Raw genomic sequence first — 19,383 nt, forward strand, 5'->3', positions numbered from 1 at the left:
TATTTAGTAATATTTCAAAATCTTGTCCTTTGTCAACAATATTAACTACAGTTTTTAATCTGTCATTTTGCACACCATTTTTCTTCATTGGCCTTTACGATCTTAACAGCACTGAACAATTAAAAAAATCTGTTTGGGCATTTTGGATTGGGAACAAGATTCAACAGTGGCAGGAATGGATGAAAAGTCAGGTTACTCTTTTCTGCTGTTCTTGTTGTCCAGTTACTTGAATATTAAACTTAACAAAAAAAAAACCCAAAAGAAAATATGCCTCTTTGCTTTGATTACCTGATTAATTGATTCCGTTGCTTCACTGATACTGTCATTGTGCTCTCCTATATATTACAAAAATGGCGATGTATCTCCAAAGACATAAGACCAGAGGCAAAATTTCATTCAGCTTGTCATGGCAGGAAACATGGTGGCCAAGCCCATTTAATTACAGGAGAGGCCCCATGCCAACCTCCCAGTGGCGGCAAAACCTCTCCCGATTATGTCAGAGGGCGGAAGGGACTGACACAGAATTCCCAGCTGCTGGTGGTGAGATGTCAATTAAATTCCAGTCCATGTTTCGGACCATGTAGTCTACCCATCAGTACCAATCCACTCTGACCACAGAAAAGATGATAAAAAGGACTGACTCAAATTCTAATGCTGATTGTAATACATGGCAGCTGAAGTACATCACATTTTGCACGTCTCTTGAAATAGAGATTGAGATAGAAAAAGTAGTAATATGTTTTTTTAAAAATGACCTGGTCATAAGTTGAAAAATACATTCCTATAGGTTTCAAAACATTTTCCTATTATTCTCTTTCCGTACAACTCTCGCCCAGATCAACCTGCTCAGTGACCATAGAATAAAAGAATGTGCTTACATTTTAAAAGTACGAAGAGTTTGAAGAGACACTTTTATTCATATATTTTGATTAATGTGTTACAGGTGAACAAATAGAAAGATGTCGCATTGCAAGACACTTTGGTGGACACATGTTTTTCCTTTTGTATTAGTAAGTATGGATGCTAAATTTAGATATATTGGAGAATGACATTTGGTTGGAATACAATAATTTATGGCCATGTATTTTGTGTCCTTGACTTCCAAAGAAGTGACAGGCTCTGAATTCTAGAATTCTATTATTTAGATTCCAGTCCTGTCAAATGTCAACTAATTAGTTGATCTCTATGGGCCCAACTGCAACTACTGCTGAAATTTTGAAAACTAGGAGAGTTAACAACCTTGCTTGTTCAAGAAGTGGCGCTATTACCTCTCTCAGCCTGTAATGAAAAGCATGGCTAAAAGACTAGACATTTCCTTCAAGTTATGTCGTGACAATAAAAATGATTCGAAAGGTAATAAAACAAAATACTATTTAGAATACTTGCTCAAAATGTAATATTACAAATATTATATCTGTGAAGCCTTCAGTATTTTTCAGTCTTATTAAGATGTGTAGTGCTTTTAGCTTGTGTCAGACATGCGATATGCTGTATTAAAGAAAAGGACAAATTAATATCATATTTAAACTGAAACATGACTATAGTATTCAAAACCACACTCCAGTCCTATAATACTCATGGGGCTGAATCTCTGCCAAGGAAGCAAGGAACAGGAGCTGGGTTTGTTTTCTGGTCAGGAAACTGTCTCCAGTGGGAAACTGACTAAAGTCCCGTTTTAAAAACATAGGAAATAGGAGCAGGAATAGGCCATTCGGCCCCTCGAGCCTGCTTTGCCATTCAACTAGATCATGGCTGATCTTCTACCTCAATGCCATTTTCCTGCACTATCCCCGTATCCCTTGATATGTTTAATATCTAGAAATTTATCGATCTCTGTCTCGAATAAACTTAATGACTGAGCATCCACAGCCCTCTGGGGTGGAGAATTTCAAAGATTCACGACCCTCTGAGTAAAGAAATTCCTCCTCATCTCAGTCCTAAATGGAAAACCTCTTATTCTGAGACTGTGTGCCCTGGTTCTAGACCACCCAGCCAAGGGAAACATCCTTCCTGCATCTACCCTGTTGAGTCCTGTAAGAATTTTGTATGCTTCAATGAGATCACCTCTCATTCTTCTAAACTGCTGAGAATACAGGCCCAGTCTCCTCAATCTCTCCTCATAGGACTGTCCCGCCATCACAGGGATCAGCCTGATGAATTTTCTCTGCCCTCTCTATATGGCAATTATATCCTTCCTTAGGTAAGGATACCAAAACTGCACTATACTCCAGGTGCCGTCTCACCAAAGCTCTATACAATTGCAGCAAGACTTCTTTACTCCTGTATTCAAATCCTCTTGCAATAAAAGCCAACATACCATTTGCCTTCCTAATTGTTTGCTGCACCTGCATGTTAGCTTTCAGTGACTTTCAAACAAGTTCACCCAGGTACCTTTGGACATCAACGCTTGCCAATCTCTCACCCTTTAAGAAATACTCTGCATTTCTGTTTTTCCTGCCAAAGTGGATAACTTCACATTTTTCCACATTATATTCCATCTGTCATATTCTTGCCCACTCACTTAATCTGCCTAAATCCCCTTGAAGCCTCTTTGCGTCCTCCTCACAACTCCCATTCCCACCAATTTGTGTCATCAGCAAACTTGGAAATAGTACATTTGGTCTCCACATCCAAATCATTGATATAGACTGTGAATAGCTGAGACCCAAGCACTGATCCTTGCAGTACCCCACTATTCACAGCCTGCCAACCTGAAAATGACCTGCTTATTCCTACTCTTTGATTTTTGTCTGTAAAACAATTCTCAATCCATGCCAATATATTACCTTCAATCCCATGTGCTCTAATCTTGTTTACTAACCTCCTGTGTGGGACCTTATCGAAAGCCTTCTGAAAATCCAAATGCACCACATCCACTGGTTCCCCCTTATCTGTTCTGCTAGTTACATCATCAAAACACTCTAACAGGTTTGTCAAACATGATTTCCCTTTCATAAATCCAAGTTGACTTCTCAATCCTACCATGATTTTCAAAATGTCCAGTTATCCCGTCCTTTATAATAGATTTTCCCTACTACTGATGTTAGGCTAACAGGTCTGTAGTTCCCCATTTCCTCTCTCCTTCCTTTCTTAAATAGTGGGATTACATTTGGTACCTTCTAATCTGCAGGAATCCCAGAATCTATCGAATTTTGGAAGATGAGCACCAATGCATCCATTATCTCTACAGCCACTTCTTCCAACACAGAGATATAGATCATCAGGTCCAGGATATTTATCAACTTTCAGTCCTATTAATTTCTCTAGTACTACTTTGTTACTAGCACTAATTTCTTTCAGCTCCTCATTCTTGCTAGTCCCTCGGTTCTTCCGTATTTCTGGTAGCTTTTTTGTATATTCCTCCATGAAGACAGACACAAAGTATTTGTTTAATTACCCTGCCATTTCCTTATTCCCCAGTATAAATTCTCCTTTCTCTGCCTGTAGTCAGCCCACATTTGTCTTTGCTAATCTTTTCCATTTTACATACCTATAGGAGCTTTTGCAGTGCATTTTTATGTTTCTCGCTAGTTTACTTTCATTTTCTGTTTTCTCTTTTTCTATCAGCTTAGTGGTCTCCCTTTGCTGAATTCTCAAATGCTACCAATCCTCAGGCTTACTACTTTTTTGGCAACTTTATAAGCCTCTTTCTTTGATCTAGTACAATCTTTAACTTCTCTTGTTAGCCATGGTTGGATGACCTTTTCTACTGGGTTTTTGACCCCCAAAGAATGTAAATTTGTTGTAAACCATATATTAATTCTTTAAATGCTAGCCACTGCCTGTCTACCATCATTCATTTTAATGTACTTTTCCAATCTACCACAACCAATTTGCCCCTCATACCTTTGTAGTTTTCTTTGTTTAGATTTAAGACCCTAGTTTCACATTGAACTACATCACTTTCAAGCTAAATGGAAAATTCTATCATATTATGGTCACTCTTCTCTGGAGGCTCCTTTACAATGAGATTGTTAATTAGTCCTTTCTCATTGCACAATACTAGATCTAAAATAGCCCTTTCTCTAGTTGGTTCCTCAACATACTGTTCTAGAAAACCATGTCGTATACATTCCAGGAATTTGTCTTCTATAGCATTAATGCTAATTAAGTTTACTCGGTTAATATGCAAATTGAAATCGTCCATGATTACTGTATTACCCTTGTTACATGCATCTCTAATTTCCTTATTTATACCACGCCCTACATTACCACTACTGTTTGGTGGCCTGCAAACAAATGCCAATGTTTGCTGCCCCTTGCTGTTTCTTAGTTCCACCCAAACTGATTTTATATTTTTATCTTCTCTCTCATTAACAGCGCCATCCAACCTTCTTTTCCTTTATGCCTATCCTTCCTAAATGTTGAATACCCTTGAATATTCAGTTCCCAGTCTTGGACACTCTGCAGCTAAGTCTTTGTAATGGCAATTAGGTTATTCCTGTTTACTTCTATTTGTGCCATCAATTCATCCACCTTGTTATGAACGCTGTGTGCATTCAGATAGACTACCCTTAATTCTGACCTTTTATAATTTTCACAACCTCTAACCTTGTCTGCTGGCACACTCTTAAGTTTGTACATTCTGTCCCTTCCTGCCATACTCAGATTATCAACTAACTTATTGCTACCTTGCTGTCTTGCCTTGTTCTCTATCTTTAATTTATCACATCTTCTGTCACTTGATCCCTTGTCCTGACTATTTCTTTTGAAGCTCTATCACCCTAGTTATATGACTCACTAGAACACTGGTCCCAGTACGGATCAGATGAAGACCATCCCAATGGTTCAGCTCCCGCTTTCCCCAATTCTGGTGCCGGTGCCCCATGAATCGAAACCCATTTCTCCCACACCAATCTTTGAGCTACACATTTAACTCTCTAACCTTATTTACCCTACTCCCATTTGCTTGTGTCTCAGGTATTAATCCAGAGATTATTACCTTTGAGGTTCTGCTTTTTGATTTAGCCCCTAACTGCTCATACTCCCTCAGTAGAACCTCTTTCCTGGTCCTATCTCTGTTGTTGGTACCTACATGGACTATGATAAATGGATCCTCCCCCTCCCACTGCAAGTTTCTCTCTAGCCCAGAGCAGATGTCCTGAATCTTGACCCTGGGCAGGCAACACAGTCTTCTGGACTCGCACTCTGGGCTACGGAGAATTGTTTCCATCCTCCTGACTATACTGTCCCCTACTACCACTATATTCCTACTACCTTCCCCCTGTTTAAATGGCTTCCGGTGCCATGGCACCATGGTCAGTTTGCTCATCCATCCTACAGTCCCCGCTTTTGTCCACACAGGCTGCAAGAACCTTGAACCTGTTGGACAATTGCAAGGGCTTAGGCTGCTCCACTTCTACCTTCTCGATCCCCATACCCGCCTCACTCACAGTCACACCCTCCCGTTCCTGATCAAGGACCAAATCAGATGACCCTATCCTAAGGGGTGTGACCACCTCCTGGAACAAAGTGTCCAGGTAACCTTCCCGCTTCCTGATTAGTAGCAGTGTCTGCAGCTCAGCCTCCAGCTCAATGTTGCTGAGCTGAATTTCCCCAGCCACAGACACTAAATGCAGATGTGGTTGCCATAGGTGTGCACGAGCTCCCACATTCTGCAGCCACTGCACAGCACCTGCCCTACCATTTTTATAGCATTTAAATAATTAATTACTTTGCTGATTGAACTTTAATTAATGTCTTTATTCCTGCCTGTGCTTATATTCCTATTGGTTCAAAAATGTTCTACTTACTCCGACTGAAGTTCCCTAGTTAAGATAAATAGAAAATACTCACCAGCCAATCTAGTAAGCTTTACCTCTATTAGTAAACCTTGCTACTACAAATAAAACCTTACAATTACTAAAATTACCTGAGTTTGACAGATAAATGAGAAAAGGACTCACCAATCAATCAACTAATTGTTTTCCTGTGATGTCACACTTTGATGTTTTTGCAGTTGGCCCACTCTGAAGCCACGGATTGGATAGCTCCTTTAGGTGCTGCTGTCTGTCTCCGGATCCTCCTCTCTCCTGTTCTTTTAGGTGCTTCTTTCTGTCTCCAGATCCTCCTCTCTCCTGCTCTTTCAAGTGCTGCTGTCTGTCCCTAGGTTCTCCTCTCTCCTGCTCTTCTAGGTGCTGCCGTCCGTCTCTGGGTCCTCGTCTCACCAGCTCTTCTTGGTGCTGCTGTCTGTTTTTGGATCCTACTCTCTCCCGCTCTTGTCACAGGGAGGAGCCCTTAGTTGATATACAGACAAGTTTCTTTCCACCAGTAGGGACAGAAATAGAGGCGATCAGATGAAAGGTGAAACTCATTTAGACACCCCACAATGACCATCACTGATGCTGGTTGCCCTAAAATAAAAATCTGCTGATTGTGCCAAAGCCTTTCACTGCACCAGAGGGAAGCGAGATGTCACAGAGAATCGAACCAGAGGTCTGGCATCCGAAATAGAACAGATCTCACTTTATCAGTGCCGACCTGAACCTAATGCTGGAAGCCGTGAGGGAGGCGTGGGAGGTCCAATCCCGGAGGGTGGCAGGAGGAGGCTATCTCATTGTGCAGCAGGGGCACTTCTCTATTCAGTGTCATCTCCCTCCACCTCAAATTGCTCCTTCTCTCTTACATCCTGCTCCTGCGCCCCCTTGATGAACTGTCTCCTTCCAAGCCAACACCTCTCTGAAGGGCAATTTTATGGCGAGTGCAGCAAACCACTACAATGACTGAGACCCTTGCAGCAAAGTATTAGAGGGCACCACCCAACCAATCCAGGCACTGGAATCGCATCTTCAGAAGCCCGATGGCCTTTTCAATGGTTGTCCAGCTGAGCAGATGGCAGAGGTTGAATCAGTTCTGTGCCTCTGTCTAGGGCTCCTATAGATAGGTCAGTAGCCATCTCTTCAAAGTCCCCTAAGATCCATCCATGCACTTTGGAATTTGGAGTGAAGATCTGAGACAGCCTGGACTGGCAGAGGATGAAGGAGTCATGGCAGTGGTCAGAAAAGCGAACGCACACATGGTGGAAGCTCTTGTTGTGGTCGCACACCAGTTGGACATTGAGGACATGTTCTTTCCATTCTACACCCCTTTCTGTTGATGAATCTGAGTGGGCAGTCACTGTGTGCTTTAATGGTCACATGGGTACCATTGATAATGCCCTGTATCTGGGGGAACCCTGTGATGCAGGTGAAAGTCAATGCCCGCTGTCTCTGAAAGGCTGTGTTTATCATTAAATGAATGTGCTATCCAATTTTGACAAAGTGGGCATCAGTGACCTGTGAGATGCAGTGATGTGCAAATGTTTTTGAGATGCCACTAAGGTCCACAGCTGTTTCTTGGAAGGAGAATTAAGTGAAGAAGTTCAAGACCACAGTGACTTTGATGGCTACAGTCAGGACATAGCAAGCAGTGCTGCAAGGTGTGAGGTTTTCAGCGATGAGGGATACAGACATCAGTGACTACGTGCCTGGGGAGTTGCTGTTTCCGGCGGTATTGGTTCTCGGTCATCTCCAGGTAGCTCTGCCTTTGTTGGTAGATCCTATGTTGAGGTACTGGCATCCATATCCTTTCTGCTCTTCTTCCCTCTCCTCTGCTCTCCTAATTCTCGGGGTTCTGCACTTCCTGCAGAGGATGCTGCCCCTCATTGCAGTTGGGCTCAAAATCTGACAGTGGTATCCCCATTGCCAGCTGGAGCCTTCCCTCAGGGCAGCTGGCTGCCTCACTGTCCTTGGCAGCCTTAACCCTTCCTTTTTTCCTCTCACAATGCCTGGGCTGTGCCAACCCTCTTCAAAGCCTAGGCAGTGTGCCCACTCTTTGTCACCTGTGCTGCACCAAGGACAGGCCCTGACTAAGAGCTGAATCTCCCTTTACCCTACTAACCCTTTTTTAGGGCTGGGGTGATGCCCAGGGGGAGCCATGAGTGGCTTCCCACTCTGTACCCAGCTCCCCACCACTACCGCCGGTCTGTTTTAGAAGGTGCATGTTACCTGTAAGCCTCTTTGAAAAACCGACCTTCTACCCTTGACAAGCTCTTAGTCAGTGTGTAAAGTACCTTAATTTGCCTGATTTGCAAGGACAGCGGAACTCCTGTCCTTCCCTCTCCGCATCTCCAAACCCGCTACTCATTATTGCTGGTTCTGGGTTCGGGGTATTGGAACAGTTCCCGTTCCCATCTTCAGGATGCCCTGAAATTTCAACCCATGAATCACACCACAATGGTAGCCGTAAAGCAGAAAGCAAAGGAGAAACTTGCATTTGTATTGTGCCTTTCACAAACTGAAATCCCAATGCACATTCACAGCCAATGTCACTTTTGAAATGTCGCCACTCCTATTTTATAGGCAAATACAACATCCAATGTGTACAGAGCAAGATTCTACAAACAGCAATTAGATATATTACCAGTTAATTTGTTTTGATGGTATTTGTTGAGGGATGAATGTTGGTCTGAGGACCAAGAGAACTCCCTGGGCAGAATTTTTCCCTCGTTGGGCAGGCACATGCCCGACCTGAATGAGAGTAAAATAGTGCGCAAAAACATCAGGCGAGTGCCCCGCCATCATTATGCATTCTCACGATAGTGCGCCCATCGACAATTAAAAGGCCTATTAAGGCCCTTAATCAATTAATCAAAGCAGATTTTTCATTGCCCATCCAACCATTCGGTTGGCGGGCGGGCAAATAGGCCAAATGCTCTTTGCATTTTTTGTAAAACCTCATCCACAGGCGGGATGAGGTTTCGACCAGTGATTTTAAAAAAACTTTTAAAACCGATTCTTAACATATCCCTGCTCATGTGACAGATTCACATGAGGGGACATGCTTTTTAATATTTTTAGATTCTTTATTTATGTTTTTAAAATTCTTCAGCTCCATAAGACCATAGGACGTCAGAGCAGAAGTAGGCCATTCGGCCCATCAAGTCTGCCCCGCCATTCAATGAGATCATGGCTGATCTGATAATCCTCAATTTCATTTTCCTACCTTTTCTCATAACTCTTGATTCCCTTACTGATTAAAAATCTGTCTCTCTTAGCTTTGAATATACTTAATGAGCCAGCCTCTACAGCCCTCTGCGGTAAAGAATTCCACAGATTGAATACCCTCACAGAGAAGAAATTCCTCCTCATTTCTGTCTTAAATGGGCTCCCCCTTACTCTGAGATTATGCCCTCTGGTCCTAGACTTTCCCACAAGGGGAAACAACCTCTCAGCATCTACCCCAACAAGCCCCCTAATACGGTCGCCTCTCATTCTTCTAAACTCCAATGAGTGCAGGCCCATCTGACTCAACCTCCCCTCATAAGAAAATCCCTCCATCCCCGGGATCAACCTAGTGAACCTTCTCTGGGCTGCCTCCAATGCCAGTATATCTTTCCTTAGATAAGGGGACCAAAACTGTTCACAGTATTCTAGGTGTGGTCTAACTAGTGCCTTGCATAGTTTTAGCAAGACTTCCCTATTTTTATACTCCATTCCCTTTGAAATAAAGGCCAACATTTGCCTTCCCTATTACCTGCTGAACTTGTATGCTAGTATTTTGTGATTCATGCACTAGGACCCCCAAATCCCTCTGTGCTGTAGCTTTCTGCAGTCTTTCTCCATTTAAATAATATTCAGCTCCTCTATTCTTCCTGCCAAAGTGCATAACCTCACACTTTCCCACATTATGTTCCATCTGCCACATTTTTGCCCACTCATTTAACCTGCCTATATCTTTCTGTAGACTCTTTGTGTCATCCTCACCACTTGCATTCCCACCTATTTTTGTATCATCCGCAAACTTGGCGATACTACATTCACTTCCCTCCTCTAAGTCATTAATATATATTGTAAATAATTGAGGCCCCAGCACTGATCCCTGTGGCACTCCACTAGTTACAGGTTTGCCATCCTGAAAATGCCCCCCACATCCCAACTATCTGTCTTTTATTAGTTAGCTAATCCACTACCCACGCTAATATACTACCCCCAACGCCATGGGCTCTTATCTTATTAAATAATCTTATGTGTGGTACCTTATTGAGCGCCTTTTGGAAATTCAAATACATTACATCTGCTGGTTCCCTTTTATCTATCCTGCTTGTTACCTCCTCAAAGAATTCTAATAAATTTGGCAGATTTCCCCTTCATGAAGCCATGCTGACTCTGCTTGGTTATATTATGTATTTCTAAATGCTCTGCTATTACATTCTTTATAATAGACTCTAACATTTTCCCAATGACTGATGTTAAGCTAAATGGCCTAAAGTTACCTGTTTCTTGTCTCCTTCCCTTTTTAAATAAGGGTGTTACATTGGCAGTTTTCCAATCTTTTGGGACTTTTCCAGAATCTAAGGATTTTTGGAAGATTACTACCAGTGCATCCACTATCCCTGCAGTTATTTTTGCAGCTCCTTGAGCAGCTCTGTGCCTTCAGGGTGCTTTCAGTGCATGCACCCACACGCATACACAAACTTCCACTCTCACCCTCCTCCCGCCCCCACCCCGGCAGAACTCAGTGTTACAGTGCACGATTCATGCTGGCTGGCCGTTAATTGGCTAGCCAGCTTGAAATTGCGGTCGGGGCCCGATCGTGGGCAGCGGTCATTTTCGCGACCACTCCTGGGCCCGCCTGCCGCGCCCACCTGATGAGGTAAAAATCCTGCCCCCTGTTCTTTTTTGACTTGTGCTGTGGGATTTTGATTGCACCCCTGCCAATGCTATGCTTCCTCAGTAATGCACTGCATTACCAGTAGGTTTGAAAAAGATTATCTTTTGTGCTTAGGAATTGCCCATCAATGTTTAGAAATCCTAGATACATTTATGATATTGAAAAGAAAACATTGTTGAAGATTCGCAATACATTTAAATGCCTTTTAATTGCTAAACGTTGCTTCAGGCAATGAAGAGTGAGATTCTGTTAAATATGGGCTTAATGTGAGGGTATTTTATTTACTGATTTCCACTTCTAGTTTGGAGCTTCATTTCCCAGAAGTGGGAATGTGTAAATTTTAACCCTTATATTAACTGTAAGCTCGCCTACATTGCAACAATGACTGCACTTCAAAAAGTACTTCATTGCCTGCAAATTGCCTTGGGGCATCCTGAGGTTATGAAATGCACTGTATAAGTGCAAGACTTTTTTCGTATCAGATCTCGACTTTTCATGCTGCAACTATTTAAGTAATAACAAATCACAAAATGGATTTCTTTGTAAATAAAACTTTGAAGGAATTAAATTCATACATTTGCAAAACCAAAACCAAATATCCAATTTGGCAGCTGGTTTGGGAGAGTGTGAGAGCTTCAGTGAATATGGTCACACTCCCTCTAGTTATGCAAACTGGAAAACACATGTGTTTAGAAGCAGACCACCAAAATTGCCCCATCATTATGCATGAAATTTATTTTACCCCTTATTTTAAGGGAAAGATATTTTTGCCAGGAACACAAAACAGGTTGAAAGTGAAATGGCAGCTTATTTTAGAGTGTACAGAATTTCCTTTGCCATTGGAACCAGTAGAGTAGAGACTTGGACATAGGCCAAGATTTTGTAGCCCCTCCTACCCGGCGGGATATTATGGTCGCACTGCACTGAATGGACGTTTAAATGACTCACTGCATCCAACAGGATGGAGACAGACCGCAGCAAGGTCGTAAAATCCTGGCCCATGGTGTATAACGAGCTTCCAATCTATTATCAGCCCATTTCCTCCTACTGGCAAAGACCAATTTCACCCCAAATGCAACTGAACAGTTTGAAAAAATTAGCTATCTGCAGTTCGGCCTAAAATAGCTCAATATGGATCACTTTGTTCTGAATTCAGTTTAACTTAACATAAGAGAAATTTTGTGAATTCAGGCTCCCAGTGCAGTGATGCACCTGCCAGAAGTAACTTTTCATCCTTAATGGATGGAAAATCCTCTAGGTCCTGCTGACCTCTGCACCAGAATTGCCCATAAACAATCCCATGTGGCAAAGTTACACGCTGGGGACCTAAATTGCAACAATATCCTTTAAATACCCATAAAAATGATAATTTATTTTAATGCTGCACATTTCTTAAGGATCGTGCTCTTTCAGTCCCAACAAGTCCTCTCTCCCTTCCTGCACTTCCCCATTGCTTTCTGTGCCAATTTTATCTTACAGACCAACCTCAAATGACAATTTTCTCTATAGTTCTATACAACTACCCTGACTTCTGCAGGCTGATCATTACCAACTTCATTGCCACTTGGTAGTTTTCCAGGACTTTGATGAGCTGTAATTATATCATATAATTTCACCAATCTCTCATAGCTAAAATATTTTTTTAAATAAAAAAAAACCCAAAACTCTTCAAAACCAAAAAAAAAACATATGTTATAAATAGAATGCATTATAATTTCTGTTCCATAATGGCTATTTAGATAATTGAAAAAAGGTGACTTTCTGGTTTTCCCTCACATTAAGCCACCCTATAAACAGTTATCAAATAAACTATCATGAAAGCAAGCGTTATTGGGCAAGATTTTAACTCATTCAAAACCCACCCACGTACTGAGAGTTAAACTCAAGTCCATTATGTTTTCACCGATCTGCAAGGTCGAGCTTGATTTGATATTTCATTAGAGTGTGTGACCATACACCAGCTGTTGTTCAGTTGGTAGAACCCTCATCTCTGTGTCAGCAGGTTCTGGCTTGAAGTCCTGTTCCAGGGCTTGAGCACAAAAATGAAGGCTGATGTTCCATTGCAGTGCTCCCTCAGTTGGAGGTGCTGTCTTTCGGATGAGGTGATAAACCTGATCTGGTGAACGTAAAAGATCCCATGGCGCTATTTTGAAGAAGAGCAGGCAAGTTGTCGCAGGTGACTTGGTCAATATCTTTCCCTCAATCAACATCACAAAAAGACAGATTATCTGGCAGTTATCACATTGCTGTTTGTGGGAGCTTGCTGTGCATGAATTGGCTGCCGCGTTTCCTACATTACAACAGTGACTACACTTCAAAAGTAAATCATTGGCTGTAAAGCACTTTGAGATAACTGGTGGTCATAAAAAGCACTATATAAATGCAAGTCTTTTCTTTTCAGTGTTAAAGGCACTGTATAACTACAGGTTAAAAGCATTTATCTGACTTTGTTGCCATGAGAAAACAGCGCTATGTTTTCATTATCATCACAATGGCATAACATCTGTGGTGTTTTTGAGGTGCAATCATGGTTTTGACACAAATTTCATAGGGCAGAATTTTGCCCTTGTTGGGTGGGCTCGGCGGAGGCGGGTGGGAAGCCGACCGCTGCCCGCGATCGTGGCCGGACCACGATTTCACACTGGCGGGCCAATTAAGGCCCACCCAGTGTGAAACACCTGCTGCAGCGCTCAGCACTGCCTGTGTGGAGTTGGGGGGAGGAGGGCGAGCGGGGAACTTGGCGCATGTATGCGGGTGCGCGCTGGATAACCTCGCTGAGGCACAGACTGCCTCAGAGAGATGAAGAGTTTTGAAAAACAAAAATAAAGAATTTATAAATGTTAAAAAACATGTCTCCTCATGTGACTCTATCACATGAGCAGGGACATGTTACTAATGAGATGTAAAATTTGTTATTTTATTTTTGTTTGCTTTAGGAAACCTCATCTTCCCACGTGTTTGAGGTTTCCTAAAAAGTGCAAAGGCTGCTTGGCCTTTTCGCCTGCCCGTCAACCATGAGGTTGGATGGGCAGTGAAAAATTTAAGTTAATTAATACTTTAATGGCCTTAATCAGCATTCTAATTGTTGGCGGGCACGCTGCCGATTCCCGCGCATGCCTGCTGACCGAACTATTGCTCAACTGCACGTTGTCGTCGGGACGCCCGACGTCATCGCATGTCATTTCACACTCAAGCAGGTTGGGCACACGCCCACCCGATGTGGTTCAAATTGTGCCCACAGTGTATCATTTGTTTTGCTATATTCTTAAAAAATTTCCGGTAACTATTCAAGTAGGGCCATCAGCTTCTTCCACCCTAGACTGCGATCAGAAGATATTTACAAGAGAAACACTAACAGGAATCTCAAAACCAGTGATTTATATCCAGGATTATAGTCATATAAATGCAAAGCTAACAGGGTGAACTGAGCTTCTGCAAGGATTCAAGCCTATTTCCTGAGGCAAGTATTTCACCAACGACTTACTTGTCTGCGGATTACAGCTAATCTCTGTTTTGAAACGTTGGTTCTTTGTGCTTCCAGAATTAGAGGCAAGAACAGATATAACTGGCTGTATTATCTGCCATAACATTGGGTAATAATCATGCAGCAGTTATGAGAAGTAATTTTATTCACTTTTTACTTGCAAGTTTACTTGCTTTTGGAAGTAAATGCTTGAATTAATATGAATGTGTTGGTACTGGGAACATTTAGCAACCTGTTAATGATCTATCCTTAAATGTCAGGTATCCTTGATCTCTTCAGTTATTGCTGACTACTCCTCAGAATGTGAGGAAAATGAATACTTTAATCAGACCACTGGTGCTTGCCATGCCTGTCCTCAGTGTCAATCAGGTGAAGAACCTGTTTCGGTAAGTTGCATTTAGAAATAAATAATGCTTTTCTTACAATTATTTTTTAAGTCTTATCAAGCACAGTAGCAGTGAACTTAGAAAGTTTCCATAAAAATATAATTTTGCATTTGATAAACTAAGGTACTAAACAAAAGTCTGAAATTGTGAGATTCTATGCTAGTATAGAATCTTACTTGATGGGAACACAAATCAGAGAATCAAATGTAGGGGTCAATGCACCCAATTTGCTGCTGATTTTTCTAATCATTGAATAACTGATCTGTACTCTCCATTGGGTGAGAATGTAAAGGAGTCTCTCAAGTTCAAGGGTTATGTTACATTAAAGTTATGTTATGAACAGTGTTTCTATATTTGTTTTCATCATATTCCATGGGCGGAATTTTATGGCCCTGTCGCTGGGGGGCGGGGCCGGAAAATGTGTAAGCCATTTAAAAGTCCATTGACTTCGGCGGGACCGTAAATTCCCTCAGGAGGAGCTTTAGAATTCCGCCCCTTATTTCCAACTTCAACATCTCAGATATAAACCCTGGGTCAGATATACACTTTGATATCATGATTCCTTCATCTACATCAAGTATGAAAACTCATGAACTAAACAACCATCAGTGACTTTCTTGACCACAGTTTCTAAGGCAAGCCTTTAGATCCCTGCATTGTGTCATGCCATCAGTAACAAACTGCTTGAGTCTAAAGATAATGATACAACTGAATATGATTTTCAATATGTCCTCGATAAGGTGCTATATCACAGGCTATAGGCTATAGGCTATTTAGTACAGGTCCTGTGGGGTTAGCAGCAAGAATTGGAGTTGGATAAGGAAGAAGTTGCATTTTTGTAGCAAGGAGGTAGTTATTAATGGAAAAGTTTCTGCTTGGGGCCAGTTACTAGTGGATTCCTACAGGGATTTGTATTAGAATTTTTGCTTTTCATCATCTTTATCGATGCTCCAGGTCAAGGCATCAGGGGAATTGTCAACAAGTTTGCAGACGATACAGAGTTGTAAACTCCAGGCTGTTCAGTGGGAGAAAGACTTAGATATGAATGTACTGCATGTAAGTCTCTGAAGGCCCAGTGCCATGAGATTATTGCAAAAGCAAACAGAGTGTTATGTATGGCCAGGGGAATTAACCACCAAACAACTGCTATATTGTCAGTGTATAAGATGCTGATTAGGCCTCACTTAGAAGTTTTGGTCCCCTCACATCATGAGTGATATAGAAACAACAGAAAAGAAAGTTCAAAGGCGGGTTATTGGATTGATAACTAGATACCACAATACCAATGTTTTAACAGATGCAAAATTACGTCTGGAATTTTATGTCCCTGTTGGCATCGGGCATCATGCCAGGTGTGAGTGGACAATATGGCAGGAAGGTCAGAAATCAGTTTCACGCCGTTGTGAAACCAGTTTGCAATTGTTTGCTCTGCCCGTCAGTGGTGGGCCGCCTTTCCTGCCACCGCACGCTGGGAATGTCATTTTAATACATCTGCATCTAATTATAAGCCCTGCTCGCTGGAATTATCCCCCCCATGTCAAACTTACTGCCCAACATCGGCGGAAAAACGCCGGCCCAGAACACATCTGTACAAGTGTGATGTGCAGAAGTCGGGACCTACCGTTAGGGCCTTGCTCACATTGCTCACATCTGAGGAGCAGAAGATGCTGGAGCCCTCCAGCTACCGGACCCTGGAGGAACACATGCATTGCATGCTGAGTGGATTCTGATGGACCTGGCTCCACTGCAAAGCAGCTCGCAAAAGGTGTAAGGTCATCACTGATATCTGGGGTCTGCTCTGGGGCATCAGCATCTTGGCCATGGTCTGCTACGGATGATTGTCGAGTGGGTGGAGAGGAAGGTCTAGGCTTGACTGGGAGAGGAAGGTGTACCGGGGGTGGGTGGCGGCAGCGGTGAGGTTGGGAGGAAGGAAACAATGGTGTCGGTGAGGGTGCGGTTGAGAATGGGGGATCGATGGTGTCAGGGGGGTAAGGTTCAAAGGGAGGGAGTAAAGGGGGGGTTTAACAGAGGAGAATGCAGCAACTGAGGAGGTAGGTGTAAGGGGGGAGGAAGGTGTAAGGGAAGGAGTTTGGAGGGGGGAAGGAGTTGGGAGGGAATAAGGACTTCAGGGGGATGAAGAAGCTTGGAGTGGGGAAGGAGTCTAGGAGGAGGATGGAGTTCGGAGGGAGGAAGGAGTCCATGGGGAGGAAGGAGTTTGCTGGGGGAAGGAGTTAGGGGGGAGGAGGGAATAAGGGTGGAGGAAGGAGTAAGGTTGGAGAAAGAAGTAAGGGTGGAGGAAGAAGTAGAGGTGGGGGAACGAATGGAGGGGGGATGTCCAGGTGAATATTGAATGGAGGGGTCTGTGGAGTCGATGACTGCCTCATGGGGAGTGAAATGAGGGCGGGCATGGTAGGAAGGAATGGTGAGAACGACCAAGGGCAGAGTGAGTTGGTAGGGTGGGAGAGTGAGGGTGCGACAGCAGCGATAAAAGGGACGGTAAGGGTGGTTGGTGGGGGCTCAGAGGCAGACACGGACCCTGGGGGTGGGAAGGTGGAGGTCGGGGAGGTCAATGTAGATGGGGGTTGGATTCTTGGGAAGATAGGGAATGAACATGTTCACCTGAACATCCCGAAAAGAAAAGGGTTGTGGTTGGTAGGTGACAGTGGGGAGGTAGAAGGTAATGCCAGGGGGGTCAACAGCGATGGGGGAAAGGACATGAGTGACTGCAGGAGGGGAAAGGACCGGGGAGCTGAAGACATACTTAACAACCACCATGCTTCTAAAATCGAAAGTGAAAGAGGCCTCGTGTTGGGTGGGAACAGGTGCTGCATGGGAGTGTGATCAGTGGGTGGGCGGAGATGCAGCTCAGCTCAGATGGACAACTGAAAGAGAACCCCAGCAGGCAGCACTGAAAATGCTGAGGACATTGAGATGAGTGTGATGGAGGAAGGATCCACGTGTGTAGGAGAGTGTTTTCACGAGGCTCAGAAAGGCTCTGCCACACACACACTTGTCCCTCCAGGATCATTCGTGGGCCGGCTGCGTACAGCTGAACTGCTAGTGGCAGGGTTGGGGAGGTGGGTGGGGGGTGGGGGGTGGGGGTGCAGGGGGTGGAAGCCTGTAAATTAAGCTGAAAGGCAAGATTACACATTATTCAGTGAAAGTGAATATGTCTTCAGATTAATAAGTGACAAAATGTGTTCACCTGTGCAACTACTTATGACCAGAAATTCTTAACTTTTCTAGGCCTACTACTTATCCTAGGTGCTGCCCTGACATCTGCAACAGGGCTGGAGATGGCCTGTGCAATGGTTGGCCCTGTTGTCTCTGATGTCTTTGGCATGCATCTTCTGAAGAGCCGAGGCCTTTGGGGCCTTTGCCTTGCTCTGCTTGTCCTCCTGTGGGCCAGCTGCTTCCTCTGTGGTGACAGAAGATGAGGTTGAGGGGGTCACAGGCAAAGAGGACTCGGAGGGAGAGGAGAGTCTCTGAGACTCCTGAATGGGTGACCCGGGGTGTCCAGCTGCCGCTCCTCTTCCTTTCAGGTGCCCGAGGGCCTTGGCCTGATTCCTTGAGGGGAAGGAGCTGCTGGAGGGATGTCAACCTGCCCCATTTCCCTCTCACTTTGCCTCTGCAGGAACTCACCTGAGGCTACCGTGATGGAGTGCCGGGGTCACGCATTTGTGTTCTGCTGGCCCAGGGTCTTCATGGCATCTGCCATCCTTCCCATGGAGACCTCCATATGCACACATGTGGGCACCACTTCATCAGAGAGCAGGCTGATGCACTCCTCCGACTCGCATGCCACTCTGCTGAGGGCTTCCAACAGCTCTGCGTGATGTTCCCCCTGCCTTCTGCTGACTCTCAAAGGTGTTGAAAGGCCAAATCCAGAGGCTCATCATCTGACTCAGACCTCACAGATGTCTCTTCCACAGCAGCCGTCCAAGTGCCGGGGAGTTCGGCTGAGCCTGCCTCCTCCTGCTGCAGACACATGTCTGCGTGGTCACCACCAGAGTGTGAACCCGAGTCTGCTCTCAATCTAGATCCCACCGAGGTGTGTATCTCTGTGCTGGTGGAGGGTGTGGGTAAGCGCTGTGGCAGGTCTTCCAGGCTGCTTATTTCCAGCTCTTCAATGGAGGAGGTGTCCTCTTCACTGGAGGTGTGGACCTGGTTGGAACTGAGGGACTGACTGGCTGAGGGTATCGGTCGCTTGGCAGAATTCCCTATGAATCAAGGTAGAGATTATTAGTGCATGGCAGCAGAGTCAAAAGCAGGAGAGAGGCCACTCACAGTTACGTTCAGAGAGGGATGATGTGGTGCAGGATCCTCACGAGGGTGTTCGCCGCCGACCTCACCATCGTTTCAGGCACAGTCCATGTCCTCACCAGTCAGCACGATGGCACACTCCTCAAAGTGAGTGCGGGGCCTAAGGTGGGCCACTCCACCCCCAGTCTGGGACCTCTCCTGCATGAAAATAGATGGAGAGAGTGTGAGAAGGACGCATGGCACAGCATGGAATGTTTGTGTGGCGAGTAGAGCCATGGATGGGATGAGGACGCAAGCTCGAGAAGGTATGAGCCTGTTGGAGATGTGAGGGTGTGTGTGAGAGTTAATGGTGTTGTCCCTTGTGGTGTGAGATCCCTGTGGATATGTAATGGGTTTGTGAGTGTGTGTGTTTTTTTTTGTATTAATTTACGGGATGTGGGCTTCACTGGCTAAGCCAACATTTATTGTCCATCTCTAATTGCCCTTGGGAAGATGGTGGTGAGCTGTCTCCTTGAACTACTGCAGTCCATGTGGTGTAGGTACACCCACAGTGCTGTTAGTGAGGGAGTTCCAGGATTTTGACCCAGTGACAGTGAAGGA

General features: G+C 44.1%; 1 protein-coding gene across 2 annotated transcripts in view; it reads left to right on the forward strand.

Annotated features, from left to right (window-relative positions):
- edar (ectodysplasin A receptor) overlaps window positions 1-19,383 on the forward strand; it is a 100,051-nt gene that overhangs the window by 38,904 nt on the left and 41,764 nt on the right. For both annotated transcript variants that reach the window (XM_078545554.1, XM_078545555.1), the window contains exons 2-3: window positions 944-1,010; window positions 14,395-14,520. In XM_078545554.1, the coding sequence (XP_078401680.1) occupies window positions 960-1,010; window positions 14,395-14,520 (177 nt within the window). In that variant the 5' untranslated portion in view covers window positions 944-959. The remainder of the gene's footprint in view (window positions 1-943; window positions 1,011-14,394; window positions 14,521-19,383) is intronic.

This window comes from Cetorhinus maximus, chromosome 7 (assembly GCF_964194155.1).
Source record: "Cetorhinus maximus chromosome 7, sCetMax3.hap1.1, whole genome shotgun sequence".
NCBI classification, from domain to species: domain Eukaryota; kingdom Metazoa; phylum Chordata; class Chondrichthyes; order Lamniformes; family Cetorhinidae; genus Cetorhinus; species Cetorhinus maximus.